We start from the raw sequence: 14,552 nt of genomic DNA, 5'->3' as shown, positions 1-14,552 counted from the left end.
CAGCAGTATGTCAGAGTAGCAATCTGTCAGCTGAAGCTTAATAGAAGTTGGATGATGCAACAAGACAATGATCCAAAACACAAAAGTAGATCAACAAAAGAATGTTTTTAAAAAAAAGGAAAATTCCATTTTGGAATGGCCAAGTCAGAGTCCAGACGTCAACCCAATTGAGATGCTGTGGCCTGACCTGAAGAGGGCTGTTCAGGTATCCCAGAAATATTGATGAACTGAAACAGATTTGTACAGAGGAAAGGTCTAAAATTCCTCCTCACCATTGAGTACTTTGGCACTAGACCATTCAGTGTTTTATAGACCAGCAGTAATATTTTAAAGTCAATCCTCTGACGGACAGGAAGACAGTATAGCGATCTGAGAACTGGAGTGATCTGTTCTACTTTCTTGATTTTGGTGAGGACTAGCAGCTGCGTTCTGAATGCGCTGCAGCTGTCTGGGGGATGTTTAGAGAGACCTGTGAAAACACCATTACAGTAGTAAGCCTACTAAAAATAAATGCATGGACGAGCTTTTCTAGATCTTGCTGAGACATAATCCCTTTAACTCTTGCTACATTTTTAAGATGGTAGTAGGTTGACATTGTAATGGTCTGAATGTGGCAGTAAAAAATTAAGTTAGAGTCCATCACAACACCAAGGTTTCTGGCTTGGTTTGTGGTCTGTAACCACAGGATTCTAAGTGAGCACTAACATTTAATCATTCTTTTTTGGCACCAAAAACAATTATTTCAGTTTTCTCTTTGTTTAACTGGAGGAAATTTTGGCACATCCAATCAGTGACTTGTTCAATACAGTTTTTTAGTGATTGTATGAGACTATAATCATTTGATGACACTGTCATATAAATCTGAGTGTCATCCGCATAATTAAGGCAAGATATTTTGTTGCTTACCATGATCTGACCTAGAGGGAGCATGTATGTGTTAAACAGAAGTGGCCTCAGTATTGACGCTTGAGCCCTCCCCATGTCATTTTTGTTCTGTCAGATATACAGCTACCAATCAACACAAAATAGTCCCTGTCCTGTAAATATGATTTAAGCCACTTTAGGACTGTACCAGACAGTCCCACCCAGCTTACCAATCTGTCTGGTAATTTACCATGGTCAATTGTATCAAAAGCAGCAGTAAGATCCAGTAAAAACAAAACTAAAATTTTATCATCACCGTGGTTTAAGTGGATATCAAGGGGAAAACATCCAACCAGTTGCTTTCTGCCAAAAAGCTATTAAGTTGCTGATAAGCAAACTATTCAATGATTTTACTTAAACATGGTAAGTTTGATATAGGCCTGTTATTAATTACTGAGGCATCTTGGTTGTTCATTTTTAAAAGAGGCTTAATAACTGCAGTTTTCAGGGGTAACAGACTGATAGAAGAGAAGTGATGACTATTTGCAGAATGTCTGGCACCATGCAATTAAGAAAGGTTGTAGGTAAATGTCAAGGGAACAGGACGAGGATTTCAGGTGTATTATCATTTTTTCTACACTTTTATAGTCAATGGGTGTGAATTGTGTCATCTTAACTAAATTAATTTTAACCATAGAACATTACAGCACAGAAACAGGCTTTTTGGCCCTTCTCGGCTATGCCATTTTCTGCCTAGTCCCACTGACCTGCACCTGGGCCATATCCCTCCAAACCCCTCTCATCCATATACCTGTCCAAGATTTTCTTAAATGTCAAAAGTGAGCCCGCATTCACCACTTCATCTGGCAGCTCATTCCACACGCCCACCACTCTCTGCGTGAAGAAGCTCCCCCTAATATTCCCTTTAAACTATACCCCTTCACCCTTAACCCATGACCTCTGGGTTTTTTTTTCTCCCCTAGCCTCAGTGGAAAAAGCCAGCTTGCACTCACTCTAGCTATACCCATCATAATTTTATATACCTCTATCAAACCACCCCTCATTCTCCTACATACCAGGGAATAAAGTCCTAACCTATTTAACCTTTCTCTGTAACTCAGTTTCTCAAGTCCCAGTAACATCCTTGTAAACCTTCTCTGTGCTCTTTCAACCTAATTAATATCCTTCCTGTAATTAGGTGACCAAAACTGCACACAATACTCCAAATTTGGCCTCACCAATGTCTTATACAACCTCACCATTACATTCCAACTCTTATACTCAATACTTTGATTTATAAAGGCCAATGTACTAAAAGCTCTCTTTATGACCCTATCCACCTGTGACGCCACTTTTAGGGAATTATGTATCTGTACTCCCAGATCCCTCTGTTCTACTGCACTCCTCAGTGTCCTACCATTTTGGAAGAGGACAGCGAGGCTTTGAGAGGAAGTGCGGCGGCGGCCATTTACAAATTGTCCAATTGCGTCTCAGATCGGAGTTCTGAGTTCGGAGTTCTTTCAAACGAGAGGACATGATTTGAGAGTTAGGGGGCAGAAGTTTAAGGGAAACACGAGGGGGTATTTCTTTACTCAGAGAGTGATAGCTGTGTGGAATGAGCTTCCTGTAGAAGTAGTAGAGGCCAGTTCAGTTGTGGCATTTAAGGTAAAATTGGATAGGTATATGGACAGGAAAGGAGTGGAGGGTTATGGGCTGAGTGCGGGTAGGTGGGACTAGGTGAGATTAAGAGTTCGGCACGGATTAGGAGGGCCGAGATGGTCTGTTTCCGTGCTGTAATTGTTATATGGTTATATGGACTGCGCAGGCGCGTGAAGGAGGCCTGGGAAGGAGGGAAGATATAAAAAAGAGAGACTGAGTGAGGTAGTTCTCTTTTGGAAGAGGACAGCGAGGCATTGAGAGCAAGTGCAGCGGTGGTCACTTTCAAATTGTCCAATTGCGTCTCAGATCGGAGTTCTGAGAGGCGGGACTGCGCAGGCGTGTGAAGGAGGCCTGGGAAGAAGGGAAGATATAAAAAGGAGAGACTGAGTGAGGTAGTTCTCTTTTGGAAGAGGACAGCGAGGCATTGAGAGCAAGTGCAGCGGTGGTCACTTTCAAATTGTCCAATTGCGTCTCAGATCGGAGTTCTGAGAGGCGGGACTGCGCAGGCGTGTGAAGGAGGCCTGGGAAGAAGGGAAGATATAAAAAGGAGAGACTGAGTGAGGTAGTTCTCTTTTGGAAGAGGACAGCGAGGCATTGAGAGCAAGTGCAGCGGTGGTCACTTTCAAATTGTCCAATTGCGTCTCAGATCGGAGTTCTGAGAGGCGGGACTTCGCAGGCGCGTGAAGGAGGCCTGGGAAGGAGGGAAGATATAAAAAGGAGAGACTGAGTGAGGTAGTTCTCTTTTGGAAGAGGACAGCGAGGCTTTGAGAGGAAGTGTGGCGGCAGCCATTTTCAAATTGTCCAATTGCGTCTCAAATCGGAGTTCTGAGAGGCGGGACTGCGCAGGCACGTGAAGGAGGCCTGGGAAGAAGGGAAGATATAAAAAGGAGAGACGGAGTGAGGTAGTTCTCTTTTGGAAGAGGACAGCGAGGCTTTGAGTGGAAGTGCGGCGGCGGCCATTTTCAAATTGTCCAATTGCGTCTCAGATCGGAGTTCTGAGAGGCGGAACTTCGCAGGCGCGTGAAGGAGGCCTGGGAAGGAGGGAAGATATAAAAAGGAGAGTGAGTGAGGTAGTTCTCTTTTGGAAGAGGACAGCGAGGCTTTGAGAGGAAGTGAGGCGGCGGCCATTTTCAAATTGTCCAATTGCGTCTCAAATCGGAGTTCTGAGAGGCGGGACTGCGCAGGCGCGTGAAGGAGGCCTGGGAAGGAGGGAAGATATAAAAAGAACGCAGCCTTAAGAAGCGGGCAGCGGTGTGCGCTGGGAGCAGAGTGTAGGGCTTGGGCTCAGGGGGCTTAGGCGGAAGAGGGCACAGTAGGCTTATCTTTTAGTTCTTGTTATTTTCAGTTATTCAGGAAGTATGAGTGTGAGGGCAGCTTGTTGTTCTCGGTGTCAGATGTGGGAGGTCCTGGAGTCTCCAAGCCTCCCGGACGTCCACATCTGCGCCAGGTGCACCGAACTGCAGCTCCTGAGGGACCTAGTTAGGGAACTGGAGCTGCAGCTTGATGACCTTCGCTTGGTCAGGGAGAGTGAGGAGGTGATAGAGAGGAGTTACAGGCAGGTGGTCACTCCGGGGCCACGGGAGGCAGATAGGTGGGTCACGGTCAGGAAGGGGAAGCGGCAGGTACTAGAGAGTACCCCAGTGGCTGTACCCCTTGACAATAAGTACTCATGCTTGAGTACTGTTGGGGGGGACAGCCTACCTGGTGGAAGTGACAGTGGCCGGGTCTCCGGCACAGAGGACGGCCCTGTAGCTCAGAAGGGTAGGGATAGAAGAAAGAGGACCATAGTAATAGGGGACTCGATAGTCAGGGGTTCAGACAGGCGGTTCTGTGGAGGTGATCGGGAGTCCCGGATGGTAATTTGCCTCCCTGGTGCCAGGGTTCGGGACGTTTCTGATCGCGTCCAAGATATCCTGAAGTAGGAGGGTGAGGAGCCAGAGGTCATGGTACATGTAGGTACCAATGACATAGGTAGGAAAGGGGAAGAGATCCTGAAACGAGAGTATAGGGAGTTAGGAAGGCAGCTAAGAAGAAGGACTGCAAAGGTAGTAATCTCGGGATTACTGCCTGTGCCACGTGACAGTGAGAGTAGGAATGGAATTAGGTGGAGGATGAATGCGTGGCTGTGGGATTGGAGCAGGGGGCAGGGATTCAAGTTTCTGGATCTTTGGGACCTCTTCTGGGGCAGGCGTGACCTGTTCAAGAAGGACGGGTTACACTTGAATCCTGGGGGGACCAATATCCTAGCGGGGAGGTTTGCTAGGGCTACAGGGCAGACTTTAAACTAGTAAGATGGGGGGGCGGGAATCAATTTGAGGAAACTATGGGAGAGGAGGTTAGTTCATCAGTAGAGCAAGTAAATAGACAACGTGTGAGGGAGGAAAGGCAGGTGATGGAGAAGGGATGCGCTCAGCCCGAAGATGTAGGGGAGAAGAAAGAAAAGGGTAATAAATTTGAATGCATTCTTAGGGATGAAAAGAGAGGAGGAGGTGGAGAGTATCTTAAATTTATCTATTTTAATGCTAGGAGCATTGTAAGAAAGGTGGATGAGCTTAAAGCGTGGATTGATACCTGGAATTATGATGTTGTAGCTATTAGTGAAACATGGTTGCAGGAAGGGTGTGATTGGCAACTAAGTATTCCTGGATTTAGTTGCTTCAGGTGTGATAGAGTAGGAGGGGCCAGAGGAGGAGGTGTTGCATTGCTTGTCCGAAAAAATCTTATGGCGGTGCTTTGGAAGGATAGATTAGAGAGCTCCTCTAGGGAGGCTATTTGGGTGGAATTGAGGAATGGGAAAGGTGTAGTAACACAGATAGGAGTGCTTTATAGGCCACCTAATGGGGAGCATGAGTTGGAAGAGCAAATGTGTAAGGAGATAGCAGATATTTGTAGTAAACACAAGGTGGTGATTGTGGGAGATTTTAATTTTCCACACGTAGACTGGGAAACTCATTCTGTAAAAGGGCTGGATGGTTTAGAGTTTGTGAAATGTGTGCAGGATAGTTTTTTGCAACAATACATAGAAGTACCGAGTAGAGATGGGGCAGTGTTGGATCTCCTGTTAGGGAATGCGATAGGTCAGCTGACAGATGTATGTGTTGGGGAGCACTTCGGGTCCAGTGATCACAATAGCATTGGCTTCAATATAATTATGGAGAAGGACAGGACAGGACCTAGAGTTGAGATTTTTGTTTGGAGAAAGGCTAACTTTGAGGAGATGCGAAGGGATTTAGAGAGAGTGGATTGGGTCAAGTTGTTTTATGGGAAGGATGTAATAGAGAAATGGAGGTCATTTAAAGGTGAAATTATGAGGGTACAGAATCTTTATGTTCCTGTTAGGTTGAAAGGAAAGGTTAAAGGTTTGAAAGCACTATGGTTTTCAAGGGATATTAGAAATTTGGTTCAGAAAAAGAGTGATGTCTACAATAGATATAGGCAGCATGGAGTAAAGGAATTGCTCGAGGAATATAAAGAATGTAAAAGGAATCTTAAGAAAGAGATTAGAAAAGCTAAAAGAAGATACGAGGTTGGTTTGGCAAATAAGGTGAAAGTAAATCCGAAAGGTTTCTACAGTTATATTAAAAGCAAGAGGATAGTGAGGGATAAAATTGGCCCCTTAGAGAATCAGAGTGGTCAGCTGTGTGTGGAGCCGAGGGAGATGGGAGAGATTTTGAACGATTTCTTCTCTTCGGTATTTACTAAGAAGAAGGATATTGAATTGTGTAAGGTGTGGGAAACAAGTAAGGAAGTTATGGAACCTATGACAATTAAAGAGGTGGAAGTACTGGCGCTTTTAAGAAATTTAAAAGTGGATAAATCTCCGGGTCCTGACAGAATATTCCCCAGGACCTTGAGGGAAGTTTGTGTAGAAATAGCAGGAGCTCTGACTGAGATCTTTAAGATGTCATTAGAAACGGGGATTGTGCCGGAGGATTGGCATATTGCTCATGTGGTTCCATTGTTTAAAAAGGGTTCTAGAAGTAAGCCCAGCAATTATAGACCTGTCAGTTTGACATCAGTGGTGGGTAAATTAATGGAAAGTATTCTTAGAGATAGTATTAATAATTATCTGGATAGACAGGATCTGATTAGGAGTAGCCAGCATGGATTTGTGCGTGGAAGGTCATGTTTGACAAACCTTATTGAATTTTTTGAAGAAGTTACGAGGAATGTTGACGAGGGTAAGGCAGTGGATGTAGTCTATATGGACTTCAGCAAAGCCTTTGACAAAGTTCCACATGGAAGGTTAGTTAAGAAGGTTCAGTCGTTAGGTATTAATGCTGGAGTAATAAAATGGATTCAACAGTGGCTAGATGGGAGATGCCAGAGAGTAGTGGTGGATAATTGTTTATCGGGATGGAGGCCGGTGACTAGCGGGGTGCCTCAGGGATCTGTTTTGGGCCCAATGTTGTTTGTAATATACATAAATGATCTGGATGATGGGGTGGTAAATTGGATTAGTAAGTATGCCAATGATACTAAGGTAGGAGGTGTTGTGGATAATGAGGTGGGTTTTCAAAGCTTGCAGGGAGATTTATGCCGGTTAGAAGAATGGGCTGAACGTTGGCAGATGGAGTTTAATGCTGAGAAGTTTGAGGTTCTACATTTTGGCAGGAATAATTCAAATAGAACATACAGGGTAAATGGTAGGGCATTGAGGAATGCAGAGGAACAGAGAGATCAAGGAAACACAGTGCATAGTTCCCTGAAGGTGGAGTCTCATGTAGATCGGGTGGTGAAGAAGGCTTTTGGAACGCTGGCCTTTATAAATCAAAGCATTGAGTACAGAAGTTGGGATGTAATGTTAAAATTGTACAAGGCATTGGTAAGGCCAAATTTGGAATATTGTGTGCAGTTCTGGTCACCGAATTATAGGAAAGATATCAATAAATTAGAGACAGTGCAGAGACGATTTACTAGGATGTTACCTGGGTTTCAGCACTTAAGTTACAGAGAAAGGTTGAACAAGTTAGGTCTCTATTCATTGGAGCGTAGAAGGTTGAGGGGGGATTTGATCGAAGTATTTAAAATTTTGAGAGGGATAGATAGAGTTGATGTGAATAGGCTGTTCCCATTGAGAGTAGGGGAGATTCAAACAAGAGGACATGATTTGAGAGTTAGGGGGCAGAAGTTTAAGGGAAACATGAGGGGGTATTTCTTTACTCAGAGAGTGATAGCTGTGTGGAATGAGCTTCCTGTAGAAGAAGTAGAGGCCAGTTCAGTTGTGTCATTTAAGGTAAAATTGGATAGGTATATGGACAGGAAAGGAGTGGAGGGTTATGGGCTGAGTGCGGGTAGGTGGGACTAGGTGAGATTAAGAGTTCGGCACGGACTAGGAGGGCCGAGATGGCCTGTTTCCGTGCTGTGATTGTTATATGGTTGTATTTACCTTGTATGTTCTACCTTGGTTTGACCTTCCGAAGCGCAATACCTCACACTTGTTCGCATTAAACTCCATCTGCCATTTTTCAGCCCATTCTTCCAACTGGTCCAAATCCCTCTGCAGGCTTTGAAAACCTTCCTCACTGTCCACTACACCTCCAATCTTTGTATCATCAGCAAACTTGCTGATCCAATTTGCCACATTATCATCCAGATCATTGATATAGATGATAAATAACAATGGACCCAACACTGATCCCTGTGGCACACCACTAGTCACAGGCCTCCACCTAGAGTAGCAATCCTCCATTACCACTCTCTGGCTTCTTCCACTGGGCCAATGTCTAATCCAATTTACTACCTCTTCAAGTATACCTAGCAACTGAATTTTCCTAACTAACCTCCCATGCGAGACCTTGTCAAAGGCCTTACTAAAGTCCATGTATACAACATCCACTGCCTTCCCTTCATCCACTTTCCTGGTAACTTCCTCGAAAAACTCTAATAGATTGGTTGAACATGACCTACCACATGACCTTTCACTAAGTGAGTGAAAGGATGACACTGACTTCTGATCTGATGCAGAGATACTGACAACATGTCTAATCTTCTGAATTTTGTCTTATGTGTTCTCTGGCATTTATTGTACTCCATAAGCACCTCATTTGTTCCTATTTGCCTTTTCCTTTAATGCACCTCCTTTTTTCTCTTAACTAGGGCCTCAATAACTCTTGAAAATCAAGGTTCCCTGAATTTGTTATCTTCCCCTTTGATTCTGACAAGCACATACCAGCTTTGTACTCTCAAAATCCCACTTTAAAAGGCCTCCCACTTTCTGAGTACACCTTTAGCAGAAAACAGCCTGACCTAATCCACACTTGCCAGATCACCTTTATTTCTGATACCATCAAAATTGGCCTTTCTTCAACTTAGAATTTCAACCTGTGGATTAGACCGATCTTATTGCATATTTACTTTGAAACTAATGGCATTGTAGTCACTGGATGCAAAGTGTTCCCCAACACAAACTTCTGTCACCTGCCCTGTCTCATTCCTTCATAGCAGATCCAGTATTTCATGCTTTCTTATTGGGACTTCTACGTACTGAAGAAATTTTTCCTGAATACGTTTGACAAACACTATCTCATCTGGTCCATTTACAGTACCAGATTCCCAGTAACTATGTGGAAAGTTAAAATCACCTACTATAAAACTTATGATTCTTGCAACAGTCTGTGATCTCTCTACAAATTTGTTCCTTTAAATCCCTAGGACTGTTGGGTGTTCTGTAGTATACTCCATTAATGTGGTCATACCTTTCTTAGTTCTCAGTTTCACCCATAATGCCTCACTAGACAAGTTCTCCAGTCTGCCTTGAAAGGGCACTGCAGTGACATTTTCCCTGACTATCACTACCCCTCCTCCTTTAAAATCAAAATCCCTCCCTCTCTGTCACGTCTAAACCAACGGAACCCCGGAATATTGAGCTGCCAATCCTGCCCCTCTTGCAAACATCTCACTACTGGCTACACATCATAATTCCAGGTGCTGATCCGTGCCCTGAGATCATCTGTTTCTCCTACGATGTTTCCTGCATTGAAATATTTGCAGCTCAGGACACTAGTCGCACCATGCTCAACCTTTTGATTCCTAACTTTGTCTGAAGTCTTACCAACATATGCCTCCACAGCCTCTCCACTAACTGTTCTGGCTCTCTGGTTTCCAATCCCCTGCAACTCTAGTTTAAACCCCACCGTGCACCATTAACAAACCTTCCCACTAGGATACTTAGTCCCCCACCAGATAAGGTGCAAACTGTCCCTTTTATACAGGTCCCATCTTTCCTGGAAGAGAGCCCAATGATCCAAAGATCTTATGCCCTCCCTCTTACACCAACTCCTCAGCCACGTGTTAAAACTGTAATCTTACTATTTCTGGCCTCACTAGCACGTGGCATGGGTAGCAATCCTGAGATCGCAACCCTGGAGGTCCTGCCCTTCAACTTAGTACCTATCTCCTTGAACTCCCCATACAGAATCTCATCACTCAACCTACCCATGCCACTGGACCATGTCCATCCCACTTAAGAATGCCAAGGACTTCACCCAAGATGCCCTGTACCCTGGCACTCAGGTGCCAATATACCTTTTGGGAATCTCGTTCTTTCCCACTAACCTCCTGTCAATTTCCCTAATGAAACTCCTCTCACCACAGCGTGCCTGTTCTCCCTCTTTCCATTCTGAGTCATAGAGCCAGACTCAGTACCAGAGACTCAACCACTGTGACTTTACTCTGTTAGCTCATCCCTCCCAACAGTACCCAAAGTAGTATACCTGAAGTTGAGTGTACTCTGCATGGGCTGTTTAAACCCCTTCCTAAAACCATAGAACCAAAGAACATTATAGCACTGAAACAGGCCTTTAGGCCCTTCTTGGCTGTGCCAACCCATTTTTCTGCCTTGTTCCACTGACCTGCACCTATACCATATAACTCCATACCCCTCTCATCCATGTACCTGTCCAAGTTTTTCTTAAATGTTAAAAGTGAACCCGCATTTACCACTTCATCTGGCAGCCCATCACACACTCCCACCACTCTCTGCGTGAAGAAGCCCCCCTCCCCCCCAATGTTCCCTTTAAACTTTTCCCGCTTCATCCATATATAACCATATAACAATTACAGCACGGAAACAGGCCATCTCGGTCCTTCTAGTCCGTGCCGAACGCTTACTCTCACTTAGTCCCACTGACCCTCCATTCCTTTCCTGTCCATATACCTATCCAGTTTTGTTTTAAATGGCAATACCGAACCTGCCTCTACCACTTCTACTAGAAGCTCATTCCATACAGTGACCACTCTCTGAGTAAAGAAATCCCCCTCATGTTACCCTTAAACTTTTGCCCCCTAAGTTTCAACTCATGTCCTCTTGTTTGAATTTCCCCTACTCAATGGAAAAAGCCTATCCACGTTAACTTTATCTATCCCCCTCATAATTTTATTTTTTTTGTAATTTATTTTTTATTGAAGTTCATCATCAAACAAACATTTCCATAAGATGCATTTCAGACATTGTACATATATGTCATATAATCATATATATCACAAATCTCCACTAAGTATTTATCTGAGGTACACACTTATAGAAAAGAGTGGAAAGAAAAAACAAGCAAAAGGAAAGAACTATGTACAAATAGGGAGTGATCTTTTTTTACAACAGATTCATTGATTTGTGAGAATAAAATCAGGCCTATGAGGCATTATGTAGTTAAACCATTTTTCCCAGTATGAATCAAATTGTTCCAAATTGGATAAAATTCTCTTACGTTTGATTGAATTTAATAGCCCATTGACATTAAAAGAAATGAATTTTACCTTGTCCTTAACCATCTGTATTTATCTGTCAACGTATCATTGAAATTAAAATAAAACTTAATCGATCTACTCCCTGAACAAATAAGAACCAAGAAACGCAAATAATGTGAGGGGGTACTGGGTTTAACATAATGTGTTAGTGAGTCTGTGAGCTGGTCCTGGGTTTAACATGATGTGTTAGTGAGTCTGTGAGCTGGTACTAGGTTTAACATAATGTGTTAGTCTGTGAGCAGGTATTGGGTTTAACATGAGTTAGTGAGTCTGTGAGCTGGTGTCAGGTTGAATTTAATAGGTTAGTGAGACAGTGAGTCAGTACTGGGTTTAACAATGAGTGAGTGTGTCTGAGAGCTGGTATCAATTTGATATAATGAGAGTGAGTCTGAGGGCTAGTATCAGTTTAATATAATGAGTGAGTGAGTCTGGGCTGGTATCAGTTTTACAAAGAGTGAGTGAGTTTGGGCTGGTATCAGTTTAATATAATGAGTGAGTGAGTCTGAGCTGATATCAATTTCATTGAAGTGGAAGACATGTCAGCTGCCAGGAAGGATGATCTCTCATCATCCCTCAACACCACTTCTTTAGCCAAGAAAGCAGAGCAGCATCTCCACATTCAAAGAAGATTGAGGCAAATGAGGTTCCTTGAAACCAAACCCCCCACCGACATTTAAACTTTTTTTCTTCTTTTTTTAAACAGGAGAACCATCAACATTGTCCTAACCAGCTATATCACCATCTAGTAGGGGAACTGCAAGGCATCTAATGTAAGTCCCGCAAAGGATTGTGAGGACTGCTGAGAGGATCAATGGAGTCTCTCTTCCACCCATTAGGGATACTTATCAGGAACACTACGTATGCAGGGCCCTTAGCTTTATTAATGATCCCTCCCATCTGTCTAACAATCTCTTTGACCCCCTACCATTAGGGCAAGGACTGTTAGAATGAGAAACAGCTTCTTCCTCCAGGCAGTAAGACTATTGACCTCCCTGCACCACTCAGGTCTCATCACGAATGAAGTGCCAGTAGTGTTATAGTACATGCACATTATTATCTATTAACTTATCTGAAGTAATATTACTTTATGTGTGAATGGTATGTACTGTGTTGTACATCTTGGTCCAGAGGAATGCTCTCATTTGCCAGCATACTGGTGTACTGCTGAATGACAATAAATGTGATCTTGAGCATGAACTTTTTGTTATTGATCACGCAAGTCAACAACATGGATTAACAGTGTATGCTTCATTAGCTGGTGGAACCATGAACACAATACACAAAAACTTGAAATGAGTAAACACCTTTTAATGAAACTCAGCAGTCTGGGATACAAGAATAACATGTATCAATCAAATAACACACACAAAATGCTGGTAGAACACAGCAAGCCAGGCAGCATCTATAAAGAGAAGCACTGTCAACGTTTCAGGCCGAGATCCTTCGTCAGGACAAAGGGTCTTGGCCCGAAACGTCGACAGTGCTTCTCTTTATAGATGCTGCCTGGCTTGCTGTGTTTCACCAGCATTTTGTGTGTTGTTTGAATTTCCAGCATCTACAGATTTCCTCATGTATTAGTCAAATATCCTTGTCTTATTAAAACTACAGCATTATAGTTCTAACAAAAGCAACACTTGAAATTCAATTACAGACCAAAATATTGACTCAAGCTGGCTTACCTCCAACAGCTGAATAGCTTTCGAATGCTGCTTCTCTCGACACATCTGTGCTGCCTGAATTAGCACTGGTAGTGGAGTCTCCGGGTTCTGCTTCTGCAAACCTAATGTTAGCTTTCGACATTGGTCAGCCTAAGAACAAAATAAACCATTGTACTTGTTTCCACAAATTACTATGCAAGTAGATCAGCACCTACTTAAGTTCATAAAATTTTAAAAGGTTGCTGGATTCTGTACTGGGTCCTTTTTGTTAACAATAAGACCAAAAGACATAGGTGCAAAATTAGGCCAACTGGCCCTTAACAGGAGAAAGTTTTGAGGAGCCCTAAAATGCACATTCTACAAAGATTGCATGCAAACAAAATAATTAATAATTGTATCACTTGATTGATTGATTGATTAAGTATCACCTGTGTTATGCTTAGCAACTTAAAAACATTAAACTAATTCAACGGAGTCCAAAATGCCGGTCTAACTTCATGTTTACTTTAAGCGAGGCACACACATATCATTTGGTAGCATGATGACGCATGCAATTCAACATATTTATACATATAACCCATAATGAATTATTTAAACAAATAAGAATGCTTAATCAAACAAATATATACAAATATTACAAATATAAATAAGATTACTCAAATATTACCGAAATATTAAATAGGCAATACTCTTCTCTGCTCAGCTATAAACTCTGATTCAACATAGAATGTACCTCAACTATATACACAGTGTATTATAATACAGCTACAATATACAGACATCCACTGCATAGTAAATTTTAAATTGCCCTATTCAGGCGTAAAGTGATGGGTCTCATCAGCAAGAACAACGAGTCAGCTTACAGAGAGGAGGTGCAGCGGCTAACGGACTGGTGCAGAGCCAACAACCAGTCTCTGAATGTGAACAAAACAAAAAAGATGGTTGTCAACTTCAGGAGGGCACAGAGTGACCACTCCCTGCTGAACATCGACAGCTCCTCGGTAGAGATCGTTAAGAGAACCAAATTTCTTGGTGTTCACCTGGCAGAGAATCTCACCTGGTCCCTCAACACTAGCTCCATAGCAAAGAAAGTCCAGCAGCATCTCTACTTTCTGCGAAGGCTGAGGAAAGTCCATCTCCCACCCCCCATCCTCATCACATTCTACAGGGGTTGTATTGAGAGCATCCTGAGCAGCTGCATCACTGCCTGGATTGGAAATTGCACCGTCTCGGATCGCAAGACCCTGCAGCGGATAGTGAGGTTAGTTGAGAAGATCATTGGGGTTTCTCTTACCGCCATTACGGACATTTACACTACACGCTGCATCCGCAAAGCAAACAGCATTATGAAGAACCCCACGCACCCCTCATACAAACTCTTCTCCCTCCTGCCATCCGGGAAAAGGCACCGTAGCATTCGGGCTCTCACGACCAGACTATGTAACAGTTTCTTCCCCGAAGCTATCAGACTCCTCGATACCCAGAGCCTGGACGGACACCTTACTGTCCTATTGTCTTGTTTATTATTTATTGTAATGCCTGCACTGTTTTGTGCACTTTATGCAGTCCTGGGTAGGTCTGTAGTCTAGTGTAGTTTTTTTCTGTGTTGTTTTTTACGTAGTTCAG

General features: G+C 43.1%; 1 protein-coding gene across 1 annotated transcript in view; it reads right to left on the bottom strand.

Moving 5' to 3' along the window:
- srp72 (signal recognition particle 72) overlaps positions 1-14,552 on the bottom strand; it is a 228,925-nt gene that overhangs the window by 94,705 nt on the left and 119,668 nt on the right. The window contains exon 10 of the mRNA XM_059989802.1: positions 12,948-13,076. Within this exon, the coding sequence (XP_059845785.1) occupies positions 12,948-13,076 (129 nt within the window). The remainder of the gene's footprint in view (positions 1-12,947; positions 13,077-14,552) is intronic.

The sequence above is a fragment of the Hypanus sabinus genome, chromosome 14 (genome assembly GCF_030144855.1).
Source record: "Hypanus sabinus isolate sHypSab1 chromosome 14, sHypSab1.hap1, whole genome shotgun sequence".
Taxonomy (NCBI): domain Eukaryota; kingdom Metazoa; phylum Chordata; class Chondrichthyes; order Myliobatiformes; family Dasyatidae; genus Hypanus; species Hypanus sabinus.
This window is presented reverse-complemented; position numbering and strand designations above follow the sequence as displayed.